General features: G+C 34.6%; 1 protein-coding gene across 12 annotated transcripts in view; it reads right to left on the bottom strand.

Moving 5' to 3' along the window:
• Positions 1 to 26,440, bottom strand: part of ERBIN (erbb2 interacting protein) — a 109,979-nt gene that overhangs the window by 32,838 nt on the left and 50,701 nt on the right. For 11 of the 12 annotated variants that reach the window (XM_029218846.1, XM_029218853.1, XM_029218848.1 and 8 more), the window contains exons 5-14: positions 19,551 to 19,629; positions 17,990 to 18,079; positions 15,863 to 15,919; positions 11,889 to 11,952; positions 9,847 to 9,921; positions 7,645 to 7,789; positions 6,268 to 6,340; positions 5,840 to 5,969; positions 5,410 to 5,525; positions 3,843 to 3,912 (exon numbers count right to left, since the gene is read on the bottom strand). In XM_029218846.1, the coding sequence (XP_029074679.1) occupies positions 3,843 to 3,912; positions 5,410 to 5,525; positions 5,840 to 5,969; positions 6,268 to 6,340; positions 7,645 to 7,789; positions 9,847 to 9,921; positions 11,889 to 11,952; positions 15,863 to 15,919; positions 17,990 to 18,079; positions 19,551 to 19,629 (899 nt within the window). Of the gene's footprint in view, positions 1 to 3,842; positions 3,913 to 5,409; positions 5,526 to 5,839; positions 5,970 to 6,267; positions 6,341 to 7,644; positions 7,790 to 9,846; positions 9,922 to 11,888; positions 11,953 to 15,862; positions 15,920 to 17,989; positions 18,080 to 19,550; positions 19,630 to 19,737; positions 22,610 to 26,440 lie in introns of those variants that run through there. The other variant, XM_029218856.1, reaches the window with a different exon arrangement.

Here is a 26,440-nt window from a genome sequence, read left to right as displayed (position 1 = left end):
ACAGTGGTTGAGAGTCCGCCTGCTGAAGCAGGGGACACGGGTTCGTGCCCTGGTCCGGGAAGATCCCACATGGGCCCGTGAGCCATGGCCGCTGAGCCTGCGCGTCTGGAGCCTGTGCTCCGCAACGGGAGAGGCCACAACAGTGAGAGGCCCACGTACCGCAAAAAAAAAAAAAAAGACGTGCTCATCAACCCCACCAAGACTGCCACTCTCTTGAACTTTTTACTTTATCACCATCATTCTTTCCTGTCTTTGCTTCTCTTTTCATATCTGACCATATCTCATTATGACCAGTTTCCTGCCAATTATCAAGACCTTGCTGCATTGTCCTTCTCTTGCACCTGGGTTGGCAAAGCTGCAACCCATAATTATTCTAATTGTGTGCTTTCTCTGTATCACACAACTGAGCAAATTAGTACTAACAGTAAGTCTGTGGTAACAAACTTCAACGGACTCCCAATGTTGCTTGAAAATTCTTCTAAACTTCCTAAATTGTATTCTGAAGAAGATATTATTGTCAAAAAAAATTTTTTTAAATAAAAATAAGATTCAAGAACTGCTAAGGGCTTCCCTGGTGGCGCAGTGGTTGAGAGTCTGCCTGCTGATGCAGGGGACACGGGTTTGTGCCCCGGTCTGGGAAGATCCCACATGCCGCGGAGCGGCTGGGCCCGTGAGCCATGGCCGCTGAGCCTGCGCGTCCAGAGCCTGTGCTCCGCAATGGGAGAGGCCACAACAGTGAGAGGCCCGTGTACTGCAAAAAAAAAAAAAGAACTGCTAAGAGTTTGGAAACTGCTACATTCCAAGAGTTTTACCGTGTAGATTATTAGCCCTCCCTCTCACAAACTTCATACCCAAGATACCTCCAAGAACGTTAAGAATCCCTGCCAGAGCTTTTGATTCCATCAGCTTCCATTCCAGTTATCCATCACACTCTAATATCCTTAATCTCATTCTCCATAGAGCCTCTTTCCAACAACCTATAAACATGCTCTTATCTTGTGCCTAGCTACCAATTTCTTTATGTTTCACTCCTGTTCTTTCTTATCCAATCTTCTTAAAAGACTAATCAACATTCATATGTCTCCATTCTCTCATTTATTTATTCCTTAAACTACTTCAGTCTGGTATTTGACATATACTTCTAAAACTGCATTAGCTATAGTCAAGATAAGTTGGCAAGATAGGTATAACTTGCCAAAATATAATGGATATTTTTCAGACTTCATTTGAATGAACCTCTCATTCGCATTTATCCTGTTGCAACTCCTTCCTTTAGGCCAGCTGCCTCACCCTTAACGTAAAAACACCATCATATAGTTTTCCTTGTAAAGAGCAGCCATAGAGGTGTGGCCACTCTTTCTAAGCCTATTAACCCGCCTGCCACTTAAATGTTAGTATTCCTCAGGATTAATCCATCCCTAACATTTAAAAATATAATCTGACAATAACCCCTTTTGACAAAATAATAAAAAGCTATGAAACCACTTTCAAGAAAAAGTGATTAAGATGATGGACTGAACACACATCTCATGCTACAAGTCTTTTAAATACATTTTACAAATGAAAGGAATATATCTATAATAGTACTGGGGGAAAATCATGCCTTCAGGAGCAATTTTGAGAACCCCTGGAGGTTAAAAATTTAAAAAGTGGAAAAACCAAGAGCACAGAAACCACAGCCTAAAACAAGGCAATGGGTGTGGGTGCGGATGGGGATGGGGGTGGTCCGAGGCCACCTGAACTGTTCTATGCGTGCCTACCTGGATACACCAAAGGTACTTCAAACTCAATAAACCTAACCAGAGCTTCACATCTTCCCATAAACAGATTTCCTTCTCTTGTGGTTCTCTATCTTGGTTATGGTAACAATATCCACCTAGTCACTCAAGCCACATCTCTGAGGCTCATCTTTGCTTTTACTTTCTTCTTACATACATGCATTCCTCACATGTTCCACTGATGTGACCTTTTAAGTTATGCCCTAAATAGACAGTATTTTCCTGGGTCCTGTTATCATTACTCTACTTCAGCCAACACTTTCTGTTGCCTTGAGTATGGCAATGCCCTCCAATAGGTCTTCTCTGGCCTTCCCGCTTGGCACCACCTCCTGCTAAATCCATCTTTCATAATGCAGCCTGCAAAGCCTTTCTAATGTATCAGTCTGATCATGCCACTTGCCTGCTCATATGTTACACAGCTTTCTTATCTCCTGTAGTAGGGTTGACATGTAATCCCAGGACCACTTCTCTTAAACTGATAACATATATGAATAATTGACCATGACAATAATGACCAAACATCCAAGTTGCCTGGGACATTCCCATTTTACACCTGCTATTCTGACACTTATCAGAGGCCCCTTTCACTAACAAGTGTCCTAAAATAGACAATAAATTAGTCACCCTAATCACAACAATTTTCCACTGAGCCTGAATATGACCTTAGAATCCATTAAAAAAATCATAATTTATCAAAGTTGACATGCAAGATTAAAAAAATCTATTTGCCATCCTTGAAATATAATGTGAGTTCCTTTGTATGGCATATGTGATCCTCCGTGACCTGATCTGTGTCCACCTCTGTGGCCTCACATCCCACTCTTCCATCTCACAAGTTATGCTCTAGTTGTAAACCCACTTGTAGAGGTACTGAATATACTACACTGCTTCACTAATAAGTGCTTAGGCTCATGATATTCCTTCTAACCAGAACACTCTTCCCCTTTCTTTAATCCTATTACTCTTTTTTTTTTTTGAAAGGAGCTGTAAGTTATTTTATTTTTTAAATAAATTTATTTTATTTATTTATTTTTGGCTGCGTTGGGTCTTCGTTGCTGCACGTGGGCTTTCTGTAGCTGCGATGAGCGGGGACTACTCTTCGTTGCGGTGTGCAGGCTTCTCACTGCGGTGGCTTCTCTTTGTTGCAGAGCACGGGCTCTAGGCGTGTGGGCTCAGTAGTTGTGGCTCACGGGCTCTAGAGTGCATGGGCTTAGTTGCTCAGTAGTTGTGGTGCACGGGCTTAGTTGCCCCACAGCATATGGGATCTTCCTGGATCAGGGCTCAAACCCGTGTCCCCCTGCATTAGCAGGCAGATTCTTAACCTTAGTGCCATGAGGGAAGTCCCAGCATGGCTCACTCTTAATTTCATCTGAGAATCTGCTTTACTGTTCCCTTCTTCAGACAGATACTTCCTAAATCACTCTATCTAAAATAGGATGTTTACTCCAACCCTGCTATCAGGGTTCCAATAGCAGGGTTGTTCCAATGCCTATCAAACTTTATTTTTCTCTGTAGTTCTGAAACATTATTATGTAGTTACTTATTTGTCTCTGTCTCCCATGAGAATGTAAACTCAATGAGAATGTAAGAAGATTCTATTTGCTTCATCAGTATAACTCCAGCTCCCAGAGCAGTTCATGTCCTACTGTAAGCTTTCAATAAATTTGTCAAAGGGAAGTCCAAGGAACAAGTCTAAATTCCTTAGAAATACTTCTTCAAGGTTTGTCAAAGTGCTTGATTAGAAGCATAACAATCAAATTTATACAGATATAAGCCACAGAGAGTCTCTATAAAAATGTTAAAAAGTTAGGGAGAATTCTGTCCTAATCTATCTTTTTACAGATATAGAAGTTAGACAAGCCCCAAAGGACTTACCATTCATGAATCTACACATATTTCACAAAAAGTTATCTGTATTTAAGTATTTTCCAGTATTTTCCTTATACATGTGTCTTTACATGTGTACCAGATTAGAACTGCTGTTAAATAATCCTAAGTAAATTAGAATGCATAATCATATAGAATAACTGGAATTCTATCAATTTACAAAATCAGAATGTCTACCTGATTATCTGAGAGCCACATAGCAGTCAATTGCTGTAGCTTTGTAAAGCTAAAGGGCAAATTTTTTAATCTGTGGGAAGAAATACAAACAAAAATTAAACTTTAAAAATGAGAAATGTTAAAATGAGAGCTAGATCTAATGGTCTTCTAAACAATGTTATATTATTGCATATGAAAATAGGAGAAAAACATTTAATTCAGGAGAAAACCCAGTATAGGTCTTTGAACAGGATATAAGACAAAATACTATTCAGTTTTATAAGAATTAATTTTAAAAATATAATTGTTCAATTGAATCAATTTTACTGGGGGAAAAAATGGATAATCTAATAACCTCAAAAAAAATTATCTGCTAAGAAAAACTAGCAACTATCCCTACCTTACTGCAAAGGCAAGGACAAATTAAACAATATCTCATAAAATTGCTTTGGATGTTTTACTTGCCTTTACAGAGAACAAACTGTTATAGGAACCACTCTGAGTAAGAGCTTGTTATAAATACTGCACTCTTTTTATTTCATTGTGACCCAGCACTTTCATACTCAAGAAGACTATTTTAACACTATAATGAGTAAAAACAAAGTAATAGCAATACTCAGTAAAATGCTAAATTGGAACAGCACCCTACTTAAACCTTCTGTCTTATGCCTATCTATTCTATGCCTAACTTTCAAGGAACCTAGGGAATCTAGGTCTCTAGAAACCTAGGGTGCTGGAACTTAGGGATCTAGTTTTAGGGGACAAAGTATGGGCTGAAACAAGGATTTAATTTTAAAAGGGATTTAATTTTAATGATTTAATTTTCAACCACACTGGATAGCTATAATTAATAATTTAAAAGGAGGGGCAGGGACAGTAGTTCTTCTTAAATAAAATGGAACAGTCTAAATACCCTAACTAGTCAGAAAACTGAGTTTACATTAAAGCTCTATCTTACAAGCTATGTGAATCACCTTAAATCTGAGTCTTAATTTTCTCCTCCATAAAATGGGAATACCCATTTATTATTTTATAGGGCTGTTTTGAATACTTTGTAAGATACTACAAAAGCAAAATGTAAAAATGCCGTTACAATGTTCTTTTATCACTATTAGTATCTTTACATCAGAAAAAATTATGGACAATCTGTTAACTTAAACACCGTTCCAGTTTGTGATCTATTTTGCTCTATACCTTGGCTGTGTTGTCCAAAATTATTTGAGTGGGTGTCTAATCACACCTTTGCCCAGATTAATACAAGGAGTAGATTAGATTAAAAGCTGCTTTGTTCAACAGCAGTATTAAGGTGAAGATCTGACTTTAGAAATAAAAATGGCTACTATAAGGAGATAATTAAGACTATATAGCTAAAGTCAACATAAAATGATCTGTGACAAATAACCATAGTACAATAATTAACATCAGGTAAAATTAAATCATTCTTTCAAATGAAAATTCTACACCAAAAACCAAAAATATATATGAAAAGAAAAACATGCATTAGATTTTCTAACACATATAATGAAATTTTAATTTCATCCAATAGATGTCTTCTACAAACCAAATGATGAATTACATTGTTACAAACCTATTGTCACTCAAATTAATGACTTTTAATTTTTGCATATCACCCATTTCCTCTGGAAGTGTCTCAAGTTTATTGGAATGGAGAAACAGCACAGTTATATTTTTCCAGCTTCCAATCTGAAAGAGAAACAGACTTGTGGATCAAAACTTCGCCTACTGCTTAACAGACATTAAGTAAAGTATCATTTTCAAAAGTTATAAAAAATACTCTTCTCATTTATAAAAGGAATTATATTTTCCCTTTTCAATTATTAACTTCCATGTATGAAGAAAAGTATTTAGGTATCTCTTGAAAATCAATATAGCTAATTATTATTCAGAAAATAAATAACAGTTACAAAATTATTTCTGAAAATAAAGAAAACCACACTGGATAGCTATAATTAATAATTAGAAATATAAAAATTCAAAATAAATTTTAAATACAGTACCTCTGGGGGTAACTGTTGTAAGTAATTATGATCTGCAGCAAACGTTCTTATATTAGTAAGCTGCCCAATAGATGAAGGCAAAGCTTCAAGTTCATTGAAGCTACAATCCAGTTCTTCTATCGACACTAACCTTTAATTAAAAAAGAAAGCACATATTTTAACAAAAGATTTCCTGTATATCATTCAAAACTTAAGAACGTATGACTATTTGAACTTGACTTTAACAAACGTAGAGAAAATCTACTTCTACAGTTCACCTATAAAAAAATCAGCCTCTCTTCATTATAAATAAACCCAACCTGCAACCAACTACTTATTTAAATGTTTTTGGAATCTCCTTTAGGTGTTAACAATTATCTGAAAACAATATATGGCATGCTGAACCGAAAGAAAAATCTTCTAGTTCTATTAATACACAAAAATCTTACCCTCCTATAGAGTCTGGCAGATACATTAACTGATTTTCATCTATTTTAAGAGTTGTTACATTCTTCAATGAACCTATTGAGGGAAGAAATAATATACAATTTTCCATCTTGAACTAGAATCAAGTCAACCAACAGTCAATGTGAGCACATATTACATTTGACATGAATCATAAAGAACTTTTAAAAACCAACATATCTAAAAAACATACCACCCCAACCCCACCAACTCTCTATTCCCTCACCCTGTATTTACAATTTTCACATACATACTACCTCTTAAGAGTAGTGTATATTTATCGATTTAACCCTCACTAAAATGTAAGCTTCATAAAAGTATGTACTTTTTGTCTCCCTTTGCTAACTGTGGTAGCCATGCTCCTTAAAACAATGCCATGATGGCACAGTGAAGATACACAATACAAACTTATGGTATCAATGGATTAAAGAAGTGGTACTATGACCATGGTTTTCTTAAGTGTATAACAAACTATTCTACATATTGTACATATACTAAATATTAAAACAATAAAAATGGAGTTTAATTTAAAATTAAAAGTGTTGAATAAGTTACGGTAGAGCTTGCAAAATGAAACCTGAGCTAAAACAGTTATGTAATTCAATTGAAAAATATGTAAAAATAATTCTGATTTTTATATTTAAACAACATGAAGATGCCAAGATTTAAGTTTTTGGTGCTTTAGATAATTCAATTTCCTTGATGCATCATCAGACACACAATTACACAAACACAGTTGACTCTTGAACAACAGGTTTAAAGTGGACGGATCCACTTACATGCAGATTTTTTTCAATAGTAAATACTACAGTACTACATGACCCACAGTTGGTTGAATACATGGATGCAGAACCATGGATGGGGAGGAAATGAATGCAGATACAAAGGTGCAACTATACATTATATGAGATTTTCCCACTGCACAGAGGGTTGGCCCCCTAACCATCATTGTTCAAGGGTTAACTGCATAGATTTTCGTAGGATTTTGCTTATCTGGCTGTCTTCTTGTGAGTCTAAAATGTAGTTAAGATTGAAAAAATTACTAGATAATGGCCACGATCAAGAGTTAAACCAAATTTGGGTAAATTAAACTCTTTTAAAGAATTTAAACTTTATTGCAGTGATAAAAATGACATTTCCTTAAAGTAAAGAAAAACAGTAATGTCAACAAAAGAGTAAATTGTATAACTGATTGCATCAGAAAAAAATTCAAATAAGATCTATGACTTCAGAGAACAGTAAAACTATCTCATAACAAATAAAATTTGATATATGGAAGGTCTGAATCAAACAATGGCATTAAGTTTCTCATATTTTATATTAGCAAACATTAATTACATGATTTGGAGAGCAATACAAACCAACAGTCTCAGGCAGTTGTTGAAGTGAATTGCTTGATAATAGGAGGTCTTGAAGGTTTTCACATGCTGAAATTCCTTCTTCAACCATTTCAATATTATTTTTAGAAACATCCAAATATGTGAGCTGTTTCAAGCTACCAATAAACTGTAAGTAAAAAAAAAAAGGAAATCTAATGACTCCATCAACAGTAAGTGGTGAAAAGTTTAGATAATAAATCTAATGCCAAGTTATAATTTAAAATTAAATATTTATATGAGAGGATTCATAATTTTTTTAAATGCTATTAGTAAAGTATTCAGTAATAAAGCTAAGAGCTCCTACTAATGTTAGCCCAGCAGAGTGACAACAGACATATACTTTTCTTTGGGAACTTAGCTGCCCATCATTTGAAAGGGGAAGAGCAAATATGGGGATTCGTATGGCTTTAGTTCTGAGAATGAACACAATGTCAGCTGCTAAGAAACTACATGGAAAATAGCTTACTTCAACAATTCCCTGGGCAAAATGAAATAAGATATAAAGTCAACTGCAACCGCTGGGAAGGACACACTCCATGGCATTAAAAGAGAGTGACAGTTGACCCTTAACAACACAGGTTTGAACTTCACAAATCTATTTACACATGGATGTTTTTCAACAGTAAATACTACAATACCATACTATTTGTGGTTGGTTCAATCTGTGGATGTAGAACCGCAGATCCAGAGGAGGAACCCCATAACAATGAAGGAATCTTGGATAGGGAGGGCTGACTATAAGTTATACACAGATTTTTGACTGCACAGAGGGTCAGTGCTCCCAACCCCTGAGTTGTTCATGGGTCAACTGTGTTTTACAAAAATTTATTACAGAAATTTTAAAATTTTAATCAAGAATGTGTTGACAAACCCAATCAAAAAATGGGCGGAAAATCTAAATGGACATTTCTCCAAAGAAGACATACAAATGACCAAAAAGCACATGAAAAGATGCTCAACATCACTAATTATTAGAGAAATGCAAATCAAAACTACAATTTTGATTGTACAAAGCCATTTCTACAAAACCGGTTTTGATTCTACAAAACCGGTCAGAATGGCCATCATCAAAAAAAACTATAAACAATATATGCTGGAGAGGGTGTGGAGAAAAGGGAACCCTCCTACACTGTTGGTGGGAATGTAAATTGGTACAACCATTATGGAGAACAGTATGGAGGTTGCTTAAAAAACTAAATATAGAACTACCATATTTAGCTCTATAACTATGGTATAGATCCAACAATCCCATTCCTGGGCATATATCCAGAGAAAACCATAATTCAAAAAGATACATGGGGATTTCCCTGGTGGCGCAGTGGTTAAGAACCTGCCTGCCAATGCAGGGGACATGGGTTCGAGCCCTGGTCTGGGAAGATCCCACATGCCGCACAGTAACTAAGCCCATGCGCCGCAACTACTGAGCCTGTGCTCTAGAGCCCACGTGCCACAAGTACTGGAGCCCGCGTGCCTAGAGCCTGTGCTCTGCAACAAGAGAGGCCACTGCAATGAGAAGCCCACACACCACAACAAAGAGTCGCCTCCGCTTGCCACAGCTAGAGAAAGCATGTGTGCAGCAGCAAAGACCCAACGCAGCCAAATAAATTAATTTATAAAAAAAAAGATACGTGCACCCCAATGTTCACTGCAGCGCTATTTACAATAGCCAAGACATGGAAGCAACCTAAATGTCCATCAACAGAGGAATGGATAAAGAAAATGTGGTACATATATACAATGGAATATTACTCAGCCATAAAAAAGAATGAAACAATGGCATTTGCAGCAACATGGATGGACCTAGAGATTGTCACACTCAGTGAACTAAGTCAGACAGAGAAAGACATATATCATGTAAGGACCTACTGATTAGCACAGGGAACTCTATTCAATGCTCTGTAATGACCTATATGGGAAAAGAATCTAAAAAAGAATGGATATACATATAGGTATAACTGACTCACTTTACTGTACACCTGAAACTAATACAACATTGTAAAAAAAAAAAAAAAAAAAAAGGAACGGGTTGACAATTTAAAAAAATGTAATTTGTTTCTATCTAACAGTATTAATAATTAAGTAATCATTTTTAAACTAATTAAAACTTATTTGAAAATGTATAATTCATAAAAATGCAAAGGATAGACAGCAATAAGGAAAGTCTTTAAAATTTGATATACGTACCCCTGGAATAAAAGTCAGTCTATTACCATCCATCCAAAATTCTTTCAATCCACTTAGCTGCTCAAGTACTTCAGGCTATTTAGATTGGGGGGAGGGGGAAATATATTAATTTACTTGAATATATTTATTTGGCAAAAGAAGCTCCCCTGGGAATTTCTAATGATAAGTTTCACTTTAAAAAATGAGGGAAAAAAAAAGCAGAGCCAAGACTCAAGCCTTTCCACTATATTATAGCTATTACACAAATATTACTCAATAGATATTCCATAACAGATTACAGAAAACTCCTTTAAGCTTTTGATTACATAACAGGCTCAAGTATTTATACAATTAATAAATAAAACAAGACCCATTACTTTCAAGAATACAATAAAAAGATACTCTCAATCATTATCTGTAAAAAGATGTAGACTTTTAGGGACTCTTAAAAACAAAAAAGATATTCTCTGATGACCTAGAGGGAGGAAAAAATAAGGCAATATACATCTTAAAAGTCCAATAATAAGCGAAAGGTAAGTAAACCAAGGCATAATCATATGATAAGCGTATTGTGTTATTTTCAGCTTCCTGCAATTACATGGTAGAATACTGTTCATAACATGACGTTGAGGACCAAAAAATTAAAAAGATGTAGTGGACTCTGGTATTCAGGCAAAATTTGCTCTTAGGTATTCACCCTTGGAGGCTCTTCTGAATGCATCATTTGAAGATATTTCTGTCATCCCACAAACCTGTGTCCAATCATTGACAGTATGATGGCATGGAGTGTCATCATATCTAATCACCATAATAACATGAGTAATACATAAAAGGCATGTCATTCAGATTTACTGTTAACATTAAGTATAGGTAAGAATTCTAGGTTTAAATTGTATTAAAAGAAATCTCTTTCTGTGCTTTACCTGTTACAATTCTAACAGTAATTTTTTTTTAAATGTGTAATGTTGGAAGATGGAAATGGTACAAAAATTAATGATTCTGTATGATGCTCTGATTCATAAAATAATTTAGAATTTTCAAATAGTTACTATGGAAATAGATTAACACATATAAGACAAATATTGAGAAAATGTACAACAGTTAGATAATTTAGGAAGCAAAGAATATTCATTTTTTCACAAGGCGTAAAAACTTCTACAACACAGAGTAAAAGTCATCATATACCAGCTTCAATTAAAATATAATAAAGAATATAAAATAGCATATTTTAGAAAAGAACATGTGATACCCAAAACCACCATGCTCCTCCAGTAACTTCAGCTGAAAAGCTGTCTATCTAGTGAGCAAATGTACAATACAGTATCCAAAGGGCAATCACGCAGCTGGTGGTGCTGAGAAATTCTTGTTCTTAAGACTATCATTTGTAACTTAACAGCAATTTAAAAAAACGAGCTTGTAAACATAACGTAAACATTTTAATGATGATGATATTGTTAATGAATTCCTCTTCAAAAGAATATCTAGCTTTTTTTTCTGAGTTCTCTTGGAGCAATGACTGAAGACAAAAAACTGCTTACATACTTCTTTCCTTTTTGATTTAGCATCATACTCCTTTGCACACAAAGCAAAAACATGATCCTGAGGTCTCATTACCAACTCAAAAATAATAGTTGTTTCACTCAATGTTTTCCTTTTAGCTATTAAGTAAAATTATAGAGAAGTACTTTATCACTGAGTAAATTCCTAAGCAATACTCCCATGGAGTTATTTTTGACTCACAAGTACTTTTCCTGATGCATTCTAGTCTGATGAAACTTTTTCCCTTATAATCTTTCAAAGTTTCTACTTCCTGTGCCTAAAAACTTTTAAATACCTTTTCTATGGGTTTCTCATTAATTTTACATTTTTACCCTCACTCCTTTCAGATGTTATCTGTTTAATTTTCCCTGTTAAAAATTTTCATATCTTGTCTCCCTAAAATATGTGTAATATCTTTACCCAATTTTATACTTTACAAATGCAGAGAAATAAACACATTAATTTTCACATTTTGCTCTTGATCTAATGAAGACTTATGGATAGTGAGGTTGGTGAGAACTTACCACTTCTGTGAATTCATTACTTCCCAAATCCAGTCTTTCCAGCTGGGTCAGTCTATTCATGGTTCTATGCACAATGGATTAATAAAGAATTAAGTATACAAAAATATCAATTACATGGAATCTTTTAAAATTTATAGTGTAAAATATTCTTATGTATTATCTAATAACATACAAGCTTTCAAATGTTGATAAAATAAAAATAATAATTTTCTAAGGAAAAAAGTCATATTTAATTTCTAAATAAAATGAAATAAGTTATCAATTATTCTCTAATTTTGCCTTCTCATCAGGTTCTTTCTATTCTTAAGAAGTAATTGCAGTAAATTTAAACCCCCAGTCCAGAATACGAGTAACTGATTTTCCATTTTTTCCACAAAATAAATTTTCAGATAGTATAAATTAACTAATGATTAGATTGTTTGGCAGCTTCATATGAATTACCATTTTTCAAGACTGGTGATATACTTGTAAAACTTTAAGATAATTAACTGAAAATTAACATTCAAAATTCCAAGAACAGTAAATATTACATTGTTCCCCACATTTTCAAATTAAATTCAATACAAATCAAAATAAAGTTTTACATGAATCACAAATATAATTCATAGACTGCATTTATTTTAAATTAAACTACAATATACCATTTTTAACTTCCAACTTAATACCAACATATCTCTGCAACGACAGAAACTTGAAGAATGTACAAACTGATTTCATGATGAAATAAACTAAGTTGTATTTTTATAGCTCCTTCAATGAAGGCACTTTTTAAACTAAACTAATTTCTAATTAATTCAAACACATTAGTTTTAGAAAAACCTATTATTTAATAGGTTGAGGTGCTACCAGCTACCCAGATAAGGAACTACATTAATTTTTTTTTCTAATTTTTAATTAAAAATTTTTTTTTGGCAGTGCCGCATGGCTTGTGGGAGTTCCCCAACCAGGGATTGAACCTGGGCCACAGCAGTGAAAGCACTGAATCCTAACCACTAGACCACCAGGAAACTCCATAGGAACACATTATTTTTTTTTAGGATATGACAAAATTATGGCAAAATACAATCATCATATTATCAATATGTTAATTAGGAAATTAACACCATTAAAAACCAACAGACTCCTTAAATTATGACACAAGAACACAGATTATTTTTATCTTCTCTTGAAATTCAACAAATTAGTAATAATAAGTAAAATAAAACTTGATTAAATTTATCTGGCTTTTTAGTGAAAAAAAATAAGAATACATATCATAATTGTAATGTAATTATGTTACTGACCTACCATTAGAGAACGCTAATTTTCCCTAACCCTTCCATTTAAAATATGCCATTCTATCAACACTAATTTAATTCATCTCCCAACACCAATTTTTCTCAAAGCTGCTTTATTTAACTCTCATTTACTGAGTGCCTATTCTCAGGTTCTATGAGGTACTATAATTCTACCTCCCTTACTCACATCTGTCTTTGTCCTGAAAACCTGTAAATTAGTTCCAATTTGCTTTATAACAAAGCAAAAAGGTGTTTCCAGGATCTTTCTCAAGAAAGATTAGATACTAACTTCTATGTCCATAATACTATACCAGGTCGACGTTTGAGAAAGGTAAAGAGGGCTGTGAGGAGGGGGTAAGATTGAAAGAAGAAAACATGGTCTTATTTTTCTTAATTCAGTATTCTTATAATGACAAGATAACAGAAAATTCACATGCAGCAATTAAACACTTTATATCAACAAGGGTAACTTATTTTTTAAAAAGGGTACAAAAAGAAAAGCAGTGCAAGGCTTCCCTGGTGGCACAGTGGTTGAGAGTCCGCCTGCTAATGCAGGGGACACGGGTTCGTGCCCCAGTCCGGGAGGATCCCACATGACGCGGAGCGGCTAGGCCCGTGAGCCATGGCCGCTGAGCCTGCACGTCCGGAGCCTGTGCTCCGCAACGGGAGAGGCCACAACAGTGAGAGGACCGCGTACCTCAAAAAAAAAAAAAAAAAAAAAAAAAGAAAAGAAAAGAAAAGCAGTGCACTAGAAAATTCAATTACAAACAATATCGTTAGAAATTTAAGTTTTAAAACTGATTTAGGAAAATGTGAATGACACAGATATGTAATAAAAAAGAGGAAATACATTGTTAAATTCTAAAAGCATCTCCATCACAACTTGCTGTAGCTATAACACTGGCAACTCTGGTCCTACTCATACACCTGAAAAATCTAAGACACAAAATTTCATCTTTTCATTTCATTTTTACGTCTATTCATTTAAGATCCAGCTTCCTACTTCACGGAGAAAGTAAAAACAATATCCCTCAAATTTCATCCTGTTTGTCTCTAAAATTCCTTTGTATTTAACTCATTTTTACCTTCTCTTCTGTCTCAGAGGAAAAATATACATTCTTTGTGTTCTTTGTACTGTGCTCTCCAGTATTAAGACGGTATTAAATTTCATTTAACTGCGTATTTAAAACAGCTTTCCCACTGTCTAATCTTGGATCATAAAAGGTCTACTCATATAACCTGAATGCACATGACTTTCCTAACACGTAAAACTGTGGCCTCTTTACAGTTTGTGAGGCCTCAAATATTTTAATCGTGTCTTAAAAAGAAAGCAGTAAAGAATTATATTTGCAAATACACTGAGAGAGCCCAATCTGAAGTTAAATAAAGACTTAAAATAGAAGGAGTTAAAATAACTGAATTACCTATGATATCAGAGACACCATATTAATTGTAGGCTTAGATGTTTCAGTAAACAATTTACACCTTGTTTATTCAAATCTCTTAGCAGTCAAGTTCTGAGCTAAGGAGTCATCAATGCCAATACCAAATCTGTAAAAATTTAAACCTTTTTGAATTTCAATATGGATAATTCCCACTTTATACTCACAACCATCACCATAAACTCTAATCAATCCAGTCTTTTGGGAATCAAAACCAGATATGCTCCTTGCCCTCAAAGCCTTACATTCATGGGGGGGTGGGGGTGGGGAGGAGGAAGGACCAAGTACATGTGCCAGTGGGAATATGCTGGCCAGGTAAGATAAGAGTAAAATGTATTTTAAAAATTAGGCTAATGTAGTAAATGTCATAACAGATATTAGTAAGATGCTACAGAAGTTGAGTAAACAGAACAACTAACTCCTGGAGAACTGAAGATGCTTCTATCAAGAGGTGACAACTCTTGACAAATAAACTACAACAGGAGTCTGAGAAGTTTTCTGTAAGGGTCAGATATTTTAGGCTTTGCATAAAGTCTCTGTCACAACTACTTGACTCTACCACTGTAGAGCAAAAGCAGCCACAGACAATATGTAAATGAATGAATGTGGTTCTGGTGAAACTATTTACAAAAAGTAGTCTCTGGGACAGATTTAACCAGTCTGTAGTTTGCCATTACCTAAACTGTAAAAATGGACCAGTGAATCAGGGTGTTTTAAGACGTTTCTTCAATAAATGGACATAGACCAGTGCATTTTGAGTTTGTATATCTGTTTTAGTTTTATCTTATTTGCTCTTGGACTGCCATCTCCTCTTGATGTTAACTTACCAGTAGGGGGCCCTCCATCCCATTTCCAATTTACAACAGACTAAAACCAAACAAGTTCTGAAAACTTAAAAAGAGTTACCAGACTTTACATGAAGACCTTATGAGTCTCTCTAATGAGTACTATGTAAGAGCTCTAGTATAGAAACGGGGATCTTAATTTGGGACTCAGGTGGGCTTTACATACTTATTATTCTGACTTTTGTCACACAAGACTGAGTTCCAGAGAGCTATGAAATCACTATTAAATACCAACAGATATACAGATTTTTATATTGAACACCACTAATTAATATACAGAGACCACAAATGTCAGTCTTTTAAAATAATTTGCACTCACATTTTAGATATTAAAAAGTTAATATTTCTCTAAGGATTTAAGAATTTAAAATTCTAAACTAAATTTCACAAAGGATAGCAGGTTTACTTACTTTGGCAACATTTTCAACTGGTTTTCTCTAAGTTCTAATATCTGAAGTTTAGTTAATCTGCAAAACAAAATAAATCAAGCATCTATAACAAAGATAAAGAATTTAACAAATTAATGCAATCCTCTAAAATTTTAAAGCAACCAATATTTATTGTGTAATTACAACGTGCAGAATAGTGTATTAAAAATTACACAGAAATATAAAGGAAGAAAAGACTATTTTTGCTCCTCAGAATTAATGGGGGGGGATAAACACTTCTTGACATATCCAAAGCACAAAATAACTGCCCCAATATCCATCCTAACAAATTTCATGCATTTTTCTGAAAAAACCTCCCCAGATTATTAGTCATTAGTAGATTAGAGAACAATAATTTAACTCTAGGGTTGAGCTCTGAGAGAGAAAAATAAAGAAACACAAGGGGACATGGAAAAGGAGAAAATCCTCTGGCACTTCAGTGATGCACATTCCAATAAAATTAGAGGATAAATGAGCAGATGAACAGGTCCAGAGGTGCTCACTAATGCTACAACAGCAATCATATTACAACATACAACATATGAAGTCAGCAGGCTGTATACTTTAAACTTACACAGTGTTACATGTCAAATACATTTCAATTTTAAAAAGTGATCCAAATACCAGATACAGAAATCTGACAAGTACACGACATGCATATATGTATACACATACATACACATTTGTGTATATACATATATGTGTGTGCATACATACATACGTGTATATACGTAAATATATAAAGCACTATAATATGGTTCCCATAGGACAGAATTCTTTTTTCTTTTTTGAAATACAACTGACAAACAACATTGTTAGTTTCAGGTGTACAACATAATGATTCGATATTTGTATGTACAGTTGACCCTTGAACAACACAGGCATCAGAAGTCCAATGGGACTGAGTAACCGCTTGAGCTAAAGCCAGCCCATAGCTGACCCTTGAACAACATGGGTTTGAACTGTGCGAATCCACTTATACACAGATTTTTTTCAACAGTAAATACTATGGTACCACACGATCTGTGGTTGGTTCATCTGTGGATTTGGAACCTTGGATACTAAGGAACTACAGATATGGAGGGCCAACTATAAGTTATATGTGGATTTTTGACTGTGTGGAAGATCAGCACCCCTAATCCATGCATTGTTCCAGGGTCAACTGTATTGTGAAATGGTCACCACAAAAAGTCTAGTTAACATCTGACACTATACACAGTTACAAAATTTTTTTTTTCTTGACATGAGAACTTTTAAGATCTATTCTCTTAGAAACTTTAAAATACCACACAATACAATATGGTTAACTATAGTCACCATGCTGTACATTACATCCCCATGATTTATTTATTTTATAACTGGAAGTTTGTACCTTTTGACCACCTTCACCCATTTTGCCCACCCCCGCCCCCTCACCTCTGGCAACCACCAATCTTTTCTCTGGTATCTATGAGCTTGGGGTTTTGGTGGTTTTTTTAAGATTTCACATACAAGTGAGATCATATGGTATTTGTCTTCAAGACAAAAAGATGACTACCATATTAACATGTATTTGGATAGCATTTTCTCTAGCAATTAATCTAAACACAATAATAATTTGATACCTATTGTTCATTTACTGATTCATTTTTCCACTAGAAAAATTACTCAGGGACTACAGTATGACAAGAATCGGTCTAAATTCAAGCAGGGAGCAATGGGGTGGACCCCAGAAACACATTTTTCTTTTCTCCAGAACTTTGATTCCAGTGAAGACAGATAAACCAATAATTAGATCATTTTAAAAAATGTGTAAGTGCTAAGTGCATTCTATCTCAAATATGCAAAAATTATCCCGATTTAAATAAACTCCCTATTTTTACATACTTTAAAACCAAGTGTTAAATTACATTTTTCTTTTAAATTTTCACTGCTTATTTCTACTTGGGAAAATAAATTCCAAGACAAAATAACAAGTTCTAAAGAAACTATAAAAACTACAATGCTTGGAAATAATTACAAAAGAAGAGCCTATGAAACTGTAATTAATAGTATTACTAAAGCAACCTGTAGTTTTGTAAACTTTACAAGAGCTAACAAGAGAAGGTTTTAGAAGAAACTGTAACTTACCTGCCAAAATTAGCTGGCAAGAACTCAAGGAAAGCGTCATTCAGATATAACTGGGTTAGGTTTAACAGCTGAGAAAATCCATCAGGAAGCCTATGTAAAATAAACCAGAATTTAAATTTAATTCATATACAGAATTTTAGTTTCTTATTAAAATCTGTCTAAGAAACTGTCTAACCAACACATGTTCTTAACAGATAACAGTCACCTCTTCACTTTTATGAGTGATCCTCAAATTGAGATTTGCCTTTTATAATAACTTACCTGTTTCAATGTTTACACCTTCATCATTTTTTAAAAGGAAGTGAGGCAATATTTGTCTCAGTAAGATAAAATCTGCACTTAACAGTCAACTATGAATGAGCCACAACACACAGAAATGTATTCAGGCCATGACTATGATATATCAGCAGACACGCTTGAAATTCACCTTATCTAACACCAATCCAAAGGACTAGACAAAGAATTCTAAACTTTGACAGTATTGACTTTTGGGGCTGGATAATTCTGTGTTGTCAGGAGGCTGTCTTCTGCACTGTAGGATGTTTAACAGCAACCCTAGCCTCTGACCCACTAGAAGCCAGCAGCACTGTCCACCACCACAAGTTGTGAAAACCAAAAAATGTCTCTAGAATTTACCAAATAGCCATAAGAGCAAAACAGTCCCTATTTGAGAAACACTGGTTTAGATTATTTTCAATATTTGGTCCCTAAAAAATCAAATAAAGATTATATAATTTTATAATGACCAAATGGAAAGAAATAACATTAAAAGCTGAATGACATTTAAGATCATATAAGAGCCTATAAGTAGCTTTACTTTTATTTCCTCTGGCTTACAAAAGAAATTACAAATCTAGAACTTGATGCTACAGCAAAATTTTCAGATGAAGGTAAAACATCATCTTTACATGTTTGTCCTTTACATGTTTGCCTATGTTTGGAAAAACTCATTAAATACAATACTGTAATATGTGAAAGCTGGTTTCAACTTTCAACTTAGCTATACTAAGCTATGCTTCACACTATTCACCTTTTGCTTCATCATTCCATTTTTGCAAAATTTAACAGCTTTGGTGCTAAGAAAGCATTCTGCTTAAAGCCATTACCATCATAAAAGAATATATGTGACCTCTGGTATATAGTACAACCAATCACATGGCTTTTCCCTTTTTTTGTTGTTTTTACCTTTTTGACCCTTTGGTTTCTTTTATTCTTTTCAAAAGTTTGAGTGTGCCACATACATTGGATTTGCAGGTGAACACATTTTTATATTGTTCAAGTAACATTGAGCTAGGAGACCTGGATTCTAGTCTCATTTCTGACATTTACTATCTGTGAGACTTGGGGAAAAGCACTTGCCTTATCTGTATGGACGTCAAATTTACCTCTGTAATATATGGAGTTAGAAAGAGTAATTAAAAGGCTCCTTTTTAATCTAACTAAAATTTTGTGCAGATTTCAGATTGGTATTAACTGTTCATTAAAATGTAGAAAGTAATATTCTACTATATCATACTTGCTTTATTCACAAAGGTAACTTTTAATTCAACAGAGAACTCACTTGGAAATAGGATTTACACTGGCTTCCACAACTGTCAAAACTTTACAATTTTTTATATTTTCTGGAAACTCCTGTATTCCTAGAAAATGAACAAATAATCAATGATCAAGTGAAAAGAATCTATTACAAAGGAAAAAATCATAATGATATTAATAATTAATGTACACTTTTCAGATTCAAAATTTACCAACTGAGCAGATTCTTGATAAATTGACAACACCAACGTCAAACGAACAGAACCATCTGCACAACAATTTCTCTTCGCTCTTTTGCCTCTTTATGACTACTGCTAATTATCTTGTTTAGTTTTGCCTTCCTTTCCTTCTCCCAGCTCTTCTGAAAATCAGTGCCTTCTCTATGTGGTATTAAGGACACAAAATTCAGAACAATTAAGCATTCTTTGTTTTTTCACATAAAAAGATGCATTAATTTTTTTAAAATTTTTATTGGAGTATAGTTGATTTACAATGTTGTGTCAGTTTCTGCTGTACAGTAAAATAAATCAGTTATACAAATACATATATCTACTCTTTTTTAGATTCTTTTCCCATATAGGTCATTACAGAGTATTAAGAAGAGTTCCCTGTGCTATACAGTAGGTTCTTATTGGTTATCTATTTTTTATATAGTAGTGTGTATAAAAGAGGCATTACTTCTTAATTGCTGGGCTCCAGATTGAGCTGGTCCCTAATACATACAGGATAACAAAGCTGAAAGCAAAGCTGAAGATAGAAGAGGTAGAAAATATGTATCAGATATGCCAGTGGATATGCCTGACGCAGTTGTACACCAATACTTCTGTAAAATACAACACAAATGTGACAAGTCAAATTATGGTAGAAGTTTCTTAGCACTTAATCTTATCTCTTCAACGTATCTTAGCAAAAATATAGCAACAATAATTTGTGAACTAGCAACAACCCATAGAGAAACTTTAAGTAGTACTGTTCTAATCTAGACTAGGAGTGCGAATTAATAACTTTTAAAAATATTCAAAAAATTCTGTTATAAGACTCATTCCTCCACTAACATAACATGTATATCAAAGGGGCTGACACTAAAGGATCATTTAAGGCTCTTTCAACTTCATTGATGTATGAGTCTAAGCAAGTTTACTACAGTGCCCAAGTACAGAATTTCAGATCATGAAAAATGAATGATACAAAATCATCAACTGGCAAATATTACAGTAATAACTGATCAGTCAAAACTCATCAATGGATGCTAAAATTAGTGGGTTAAAGAATGAAGAAAAACAGTATACATTTATATAGTCTCAAAGTTTCTCTCCCCAAAATACTTATTAATTTTAAGAGGGGGAAAAAGTGAAGAAATCTCATACGCACCACTTAAACTGTTTCAAAGTTAGCATCAGCAGTTAACAGCATCATCACGGGGCAACTAATCTTAAGACACACTGACAAGGGGTGCAGCATCTACTGTCGTGTTCCTGCCCCAAACACCCAACCTGAATTGAATCATAAGCAAACATCAAACAAATCCAAATTAAGGGAAATCCTATACACCTGGCCAGTAATCTTCAAAACTCTCCACGTCTAAAAAGATAAAGACAAAGAAAAACTGAACAACTACCTAGGTAAGAGGAGATCAAAGAGAACTGACTGTGGTAAATATCCAAATCTACTTCACACACACACACACACACACACACACACACACACACACACACACACGAAAAATCTGAGTAAGACTGGGGGGCTGTATTAATGTCAATATTATTACTGTTCTATAATAACTGCAAACATTACCATTGGGGGAAACTAGGTGACAAATACAAGAGTACCACTCTGTAATGTTTCTTAAAACTGCATGTGAATCTACAATTATCTCAATAAAAATTTCAATTTAAAAAATCTGGGCTTAATGATCCTTAAGGAAAGGTTTTATCATTGTTGTTTTATTAAAATTCAATTTCCCTAACAGTTTCAAGATGATTCTTTTTTTTTTTTCAATTTTAGTTTAAGGAACTTTTGCTGGAATTTACAGAGTTCATGTAAAGTTTCAAATCAGAAAATGTTAACATTGATTGATATCTAATGATATTAAGGAATTACTGTCAGCTGGTTCTCTTTTTTTAAGTGTGATAATAGAGAGTTTCATCTTAACATATTTATACATGAAAGAGGTTGTCTTATTTGCCTTAAAACAATAAGAGGTGGCAAAACAGGAGGTATAAATGAAACTATAACATACTGATAAATTTTGAAGCTGGTTGGTAGGCACATCAGGTTTATTGTATTATTCTCTCTACTTAGATAACAAGATTAACAAAAAAAGGACTTTAAAACAGCTATTGTACTTAAAGGAAAAAAATGAACAAAATGGAGAGGAAAAGATTAAATGTAAGAAATAAACTTTACAAATGATAAATACAATATGTGAATGAAAAATCCAAAGGACAGGATTAAAAGATTAGTCACTGTAGGAGAACATGTCAGAGAGACAGGAAGACATGGCAACAGAAAACAGCCATTCTGAAACACAGAGGGGAAAAAAATATATGAAAACCCAGGGATACATGGGACAATGTAAAGCAGATTAACATATATTTACCTATCTTTAGAAGTTTGCTTATCAGGCACCACTAAGAGTACATGCTCTGTGAGGGGAGAATCTTTGCCTCTCTTGTTCACTACTGGAATAGGACATGGCACATAGTTATCAGTATCACTAGATAACGTCCAAATTCTTTTCCAGGGTGGTAATATCAATTTTCATACTACAGTACCTATTTATATTCTTGTTGACATTTGATAATGTCTTTACTTTTTGCTAGTATAAGGGGTTGAACCTCACCAGAAATAATAGAAATATTAATTAAAACTAGATATTTTCCTGATATTTCCTAGAGATGCTGAACACATTTTCACGCGTTTAATGAGCTATTTAAATTGAAGTACAGCTGATTCACAACATTATGCAAGTTTTAGGTGTACAGTATAGTGATTCCGTATTTTTTTACAGATTATACTCCATTAAAAGTTATTACAAGGCAATGGTTATAATTCCCTGTGCTGTACAATATATCTTTTTTTTTTTTTTTTTGTAGTACACGGGCCTCTCACCACTGTGGCCTCTCCCGCTGCGGAGCACAGGCTCCAAACACGCAGGCTCAGCGGCCATGGCTCACGGGCCCAGCCGCTCTGCGGCATGTGGGATCCTCCCAGACCAGGGCACGAACCCGTGTCCCCCGTGTCGGCAGGTGGACTCTCAACCACTGCGCCACCAGGGAAGCCCTACAATATATCTTTGATGCTTATCTATTTTATACATAGTAGATCATATTTCCTAATCTCATGCCCCTATCTAGTCCCTCTCCCCTTCCTGGAGGAATCAAGCTCCCTGACTTCATACTACAAAGCTACAGTAATCAAAACAGTATGGTACTGGCACAAAAACAGAAATATAGATCAAAGGAACAGGGGAGAAAGCCCAGAAATAAACCCACACACCTGTGGTCAATCAATCTACAACAAAAGAGGCAAGAATATACAATGGAGAAAAGACAGTCTCTTCAATAAGTGGTGCTGGGAAAACTAGACAGCTACATGTAAAAGAATAAAATTAGAACATTCTCTAACACCATACACAAAAACAAAATCCAAATGAATTAAAGACCTAAATGTAAGACCAGATGGTATAACAATCCTAGAGGAAGACATAGGCAGAAGACTCTTTGACATAAATCACAGTAATATCTTTTTGAAACCATCTCCTAGAGTAATGGAACTAAAACCAAAAATGAACAAATGGGACCTAATTAAACTTAAAAAGCTTTTGCACAGCAAAGGAAACCATAAACAAAACAAAAAAGACGACCCACAGAATGGGAGAAAATATTTGCAAACAATACGACCAACATGGGATTAATCTCCAAAATATATAAACAACTCATACAGCTCAATATTAAAAAAAAAAAAAAATCCAATCAAAAAATGGGCAGAAGATCTAAACAGACATTTCTCCAAAGAAGACATACAGATGGCCAAAAGGCACATGAAAAGACTCAACATCGCTAATTATTAGAGAAATGCAAATCAAAACTACAATGAGGTATCACCTCACATGGGTCAGAATGGCCATCATGAAAAAGTCTACATAAAAATGCTGGAGAGGGTGTGGAGAAAAAGGAACGCTCCTCCACTGTTGGTGGGAATGTAAATTGGTACAGCTACTATGGAGAGCAGCACAGAGGTTCCTTAAAAAACTAAAAATGGAGCTACCATATGATCCTGCAATCCCACTCCTGGGCATATATCCAAAAAAAACTATAATTCAAAAGGATACAAGCACCCCAGTGTTCACTGCAGCACTATTTGCAATAGCCAAGACATGGAAGCAACCTAAATGTCCATCGACAGAGGAATGGATAACAATGCGGTATATATATACAATAGAATATTACTCAGCCATAGAAAAGAATGAAATAAGGCCATCTGCAGCAACATGGATGGACCTAGAGATTATCATACTAAATGAAGACAGATAGAAAGAGACAAATATCATATGATATCACTTATATGTGGAATCTTTAAGAAAAAAGATACAAATGAACTTATATACAAAACAGAAATAGTTTTGTAAAGCTACAAGGGAAAAAATCTGAAAAAGAATATGTATATATACACACACACACACACACACACACAAACACATACACAAATGTATATGCATAACTGAATCACTTTGCTGTACAACTGAAACTAACACAACACTGTAAATCAACTATACTTGAACTTAAAAAATCTTTTAAAAAAGGGACTCCCCTGGTGGTCCAGTGGTTAAGACTCTGCGCTTCCACCGCAGGGGGCATGGGTTTGATCCCTGGTCAGAGAACTAAGATTGAGCTAAGATCCTGCATGCCGCATGTCACAGAAAACAAAAAACAAAAAACTCTAGCTCCATCCACATTGCTGCAAATGTCAGAATGTCATTCCTTTTTACGGCTGATTAATATTTCATCATGCACACACACACACACACACGTATAAAACATGTCTTCTCTATCCATCTGCTGATAGACGCTCGCATTGCTTCCTACTGATCATTTTTACTTCTTCTTTGAATTCTCTGTTCACTGCACATTTTTTATTGGATCCTTTTAATTACTGATTGTAAGCATTCTTTAGAAATACTAGTATATCAAATGTTTTCTCACAGCCTGTCATGAATTTTTACTTTATATTTTGTCATGTAGAAATTTCATTCCTTTACTGCTGTGCTTTTAATATTTGAATAAAACATCTTTTCTACTCCGAAGTCGTAAAAATATTTTTCTACATTTTCTAATAATTGTAATTTTTGTTTTTCATATTACTTAATCTGCAATTTATTTTAGTATATACTGTGAAGTAAGGCTCTCTTTGTTTTTACTATTTCCCATATAAAAACACTGTGCCAACACTTATGAAATATTTGTTTTCCTTATTCCACTGATTTGTAGAGGCATTTCTGTGTGTCATATTCCATTTGTAGAGGAATTTTTGGGTGTCATATTCCATGGTTATGTTTCTGGACAGTCTTTTCTGTTACCCTCTTCTACTGATCTATTCCATGGTTTTATGTCTTCCTGTTTAGATCATACTGCACTTTTTTTTTTTTTTTGCGGTACGCGGGCCTCTCACTGTTGTGGTCTCTCCCATTGCGGAGCACAGGTTCCTGACGCACAGGCTCAGCGGCCATGGCTCACGGGCCCAGCGGCCATGGCTCACGGGCCCAGCCGCTCCGCGGCATGTGGGATCTTCCTGGACCGGGGCACGAACCCGTGTCCCCTGCATCAGCAGGCGGACTCTCAACCACTGCGCCACCAGGGAAGCCCATACTGCACATTTTCTGTTAAGTTTATTTCTAGGTATATGTGATAGATGGATTACATTAATGACCACTCACTACTCCCTATTACCACTCTCTGAATGTGATGTACCAGCTCCTCCCAACAAAATGCGAAGTATAATTTCCCTAATCCTGATTCTGGGCTCAGCCATCTGTTTTGGTTTGGCCACTAAAATGTTAACACAATTGATGAAATCAAGGGTTTAAAAAAGCCTTGCCTAATTTCCACTAGATCTCAGTTTCCCCTAACTGTCCTATGAGGACATGCCTGGGATGCCTGGGCTAGCCTGAGAGAGGATGAGATCTACAGCAGAGCTACTCCTGTCATCCCAGCAGAGAATTTCCAACATTTTAATTTAGACAGTCTTTATCTATTTCTGTTATTAAAGTTTTATTACCCTTATAAGTTGAGTCAAGTACTTTCCTCCCTTTCTAATCTCTAGAATAGATTTTATAAATTAAGGATTATCCCATTCCATGAAGGTTTGGTCCAACTTTTCCCTAAAATTAGGTCTAACAGTTTTTCTGACCACTAATTTGATTTAGTATTTTCAGTTTTCTATTTCTTCTTAAGTTGATTTTGGAAATTTTTCATTTGATGTAAGTTTTAAACTTTAGTGGCTTTATAGCATTCATTTTCTTTTGAGTGAAAAGTCAGTTTTAAATAAAATTATGGTAATAGGGATGTGAGAGATGTTGCTTTTTGGAGGGAATGAGGGATAAGAATTTTCTTAATGCTGAAATAAAAACTTGACAACCCTATTACAAGTCCCCAAAATGGAACAACTGATCTACAAAGCATTCCTTTACCTGCACATTTAATACTTCAAATATATATTTTAGGGCATTTATACAATGAATTACTTAATAGTATCTGTATGCTTCTTATATTACTGCTAATAGGTCTTATTTATTAGGCTGACTCAATTCTCTATTCTAAACACATGTAACTACTTAGTATACTGTACTTTTGTACAACTCGTTAAATTTAACTTACCCACTAATAATAACATTGATTTTTTTACACTAATTTTTCT

This window comes from Monodon monoceros, unplaced genomic scaffold (assembly GCF_005190385.1).
Source record: "Monodon monoceros isolate NGI ecotype Baffin Bay Population unplaced genomic scaffold, NGI_Narwhal_1 Super_Scaffold_12, whole genome shotgun sequence".
Taxonomy (NCBI): Eukaryota; Metazoa; Chordata; class Mammalia; order Artiodactyla; family Monodontidae; genus Monodon; species Monodon monoceros.
Note: the sequence above shows the minus strand (reverse complement) of the source record. Positions and strands in the feature narration are given on the sequence as shown.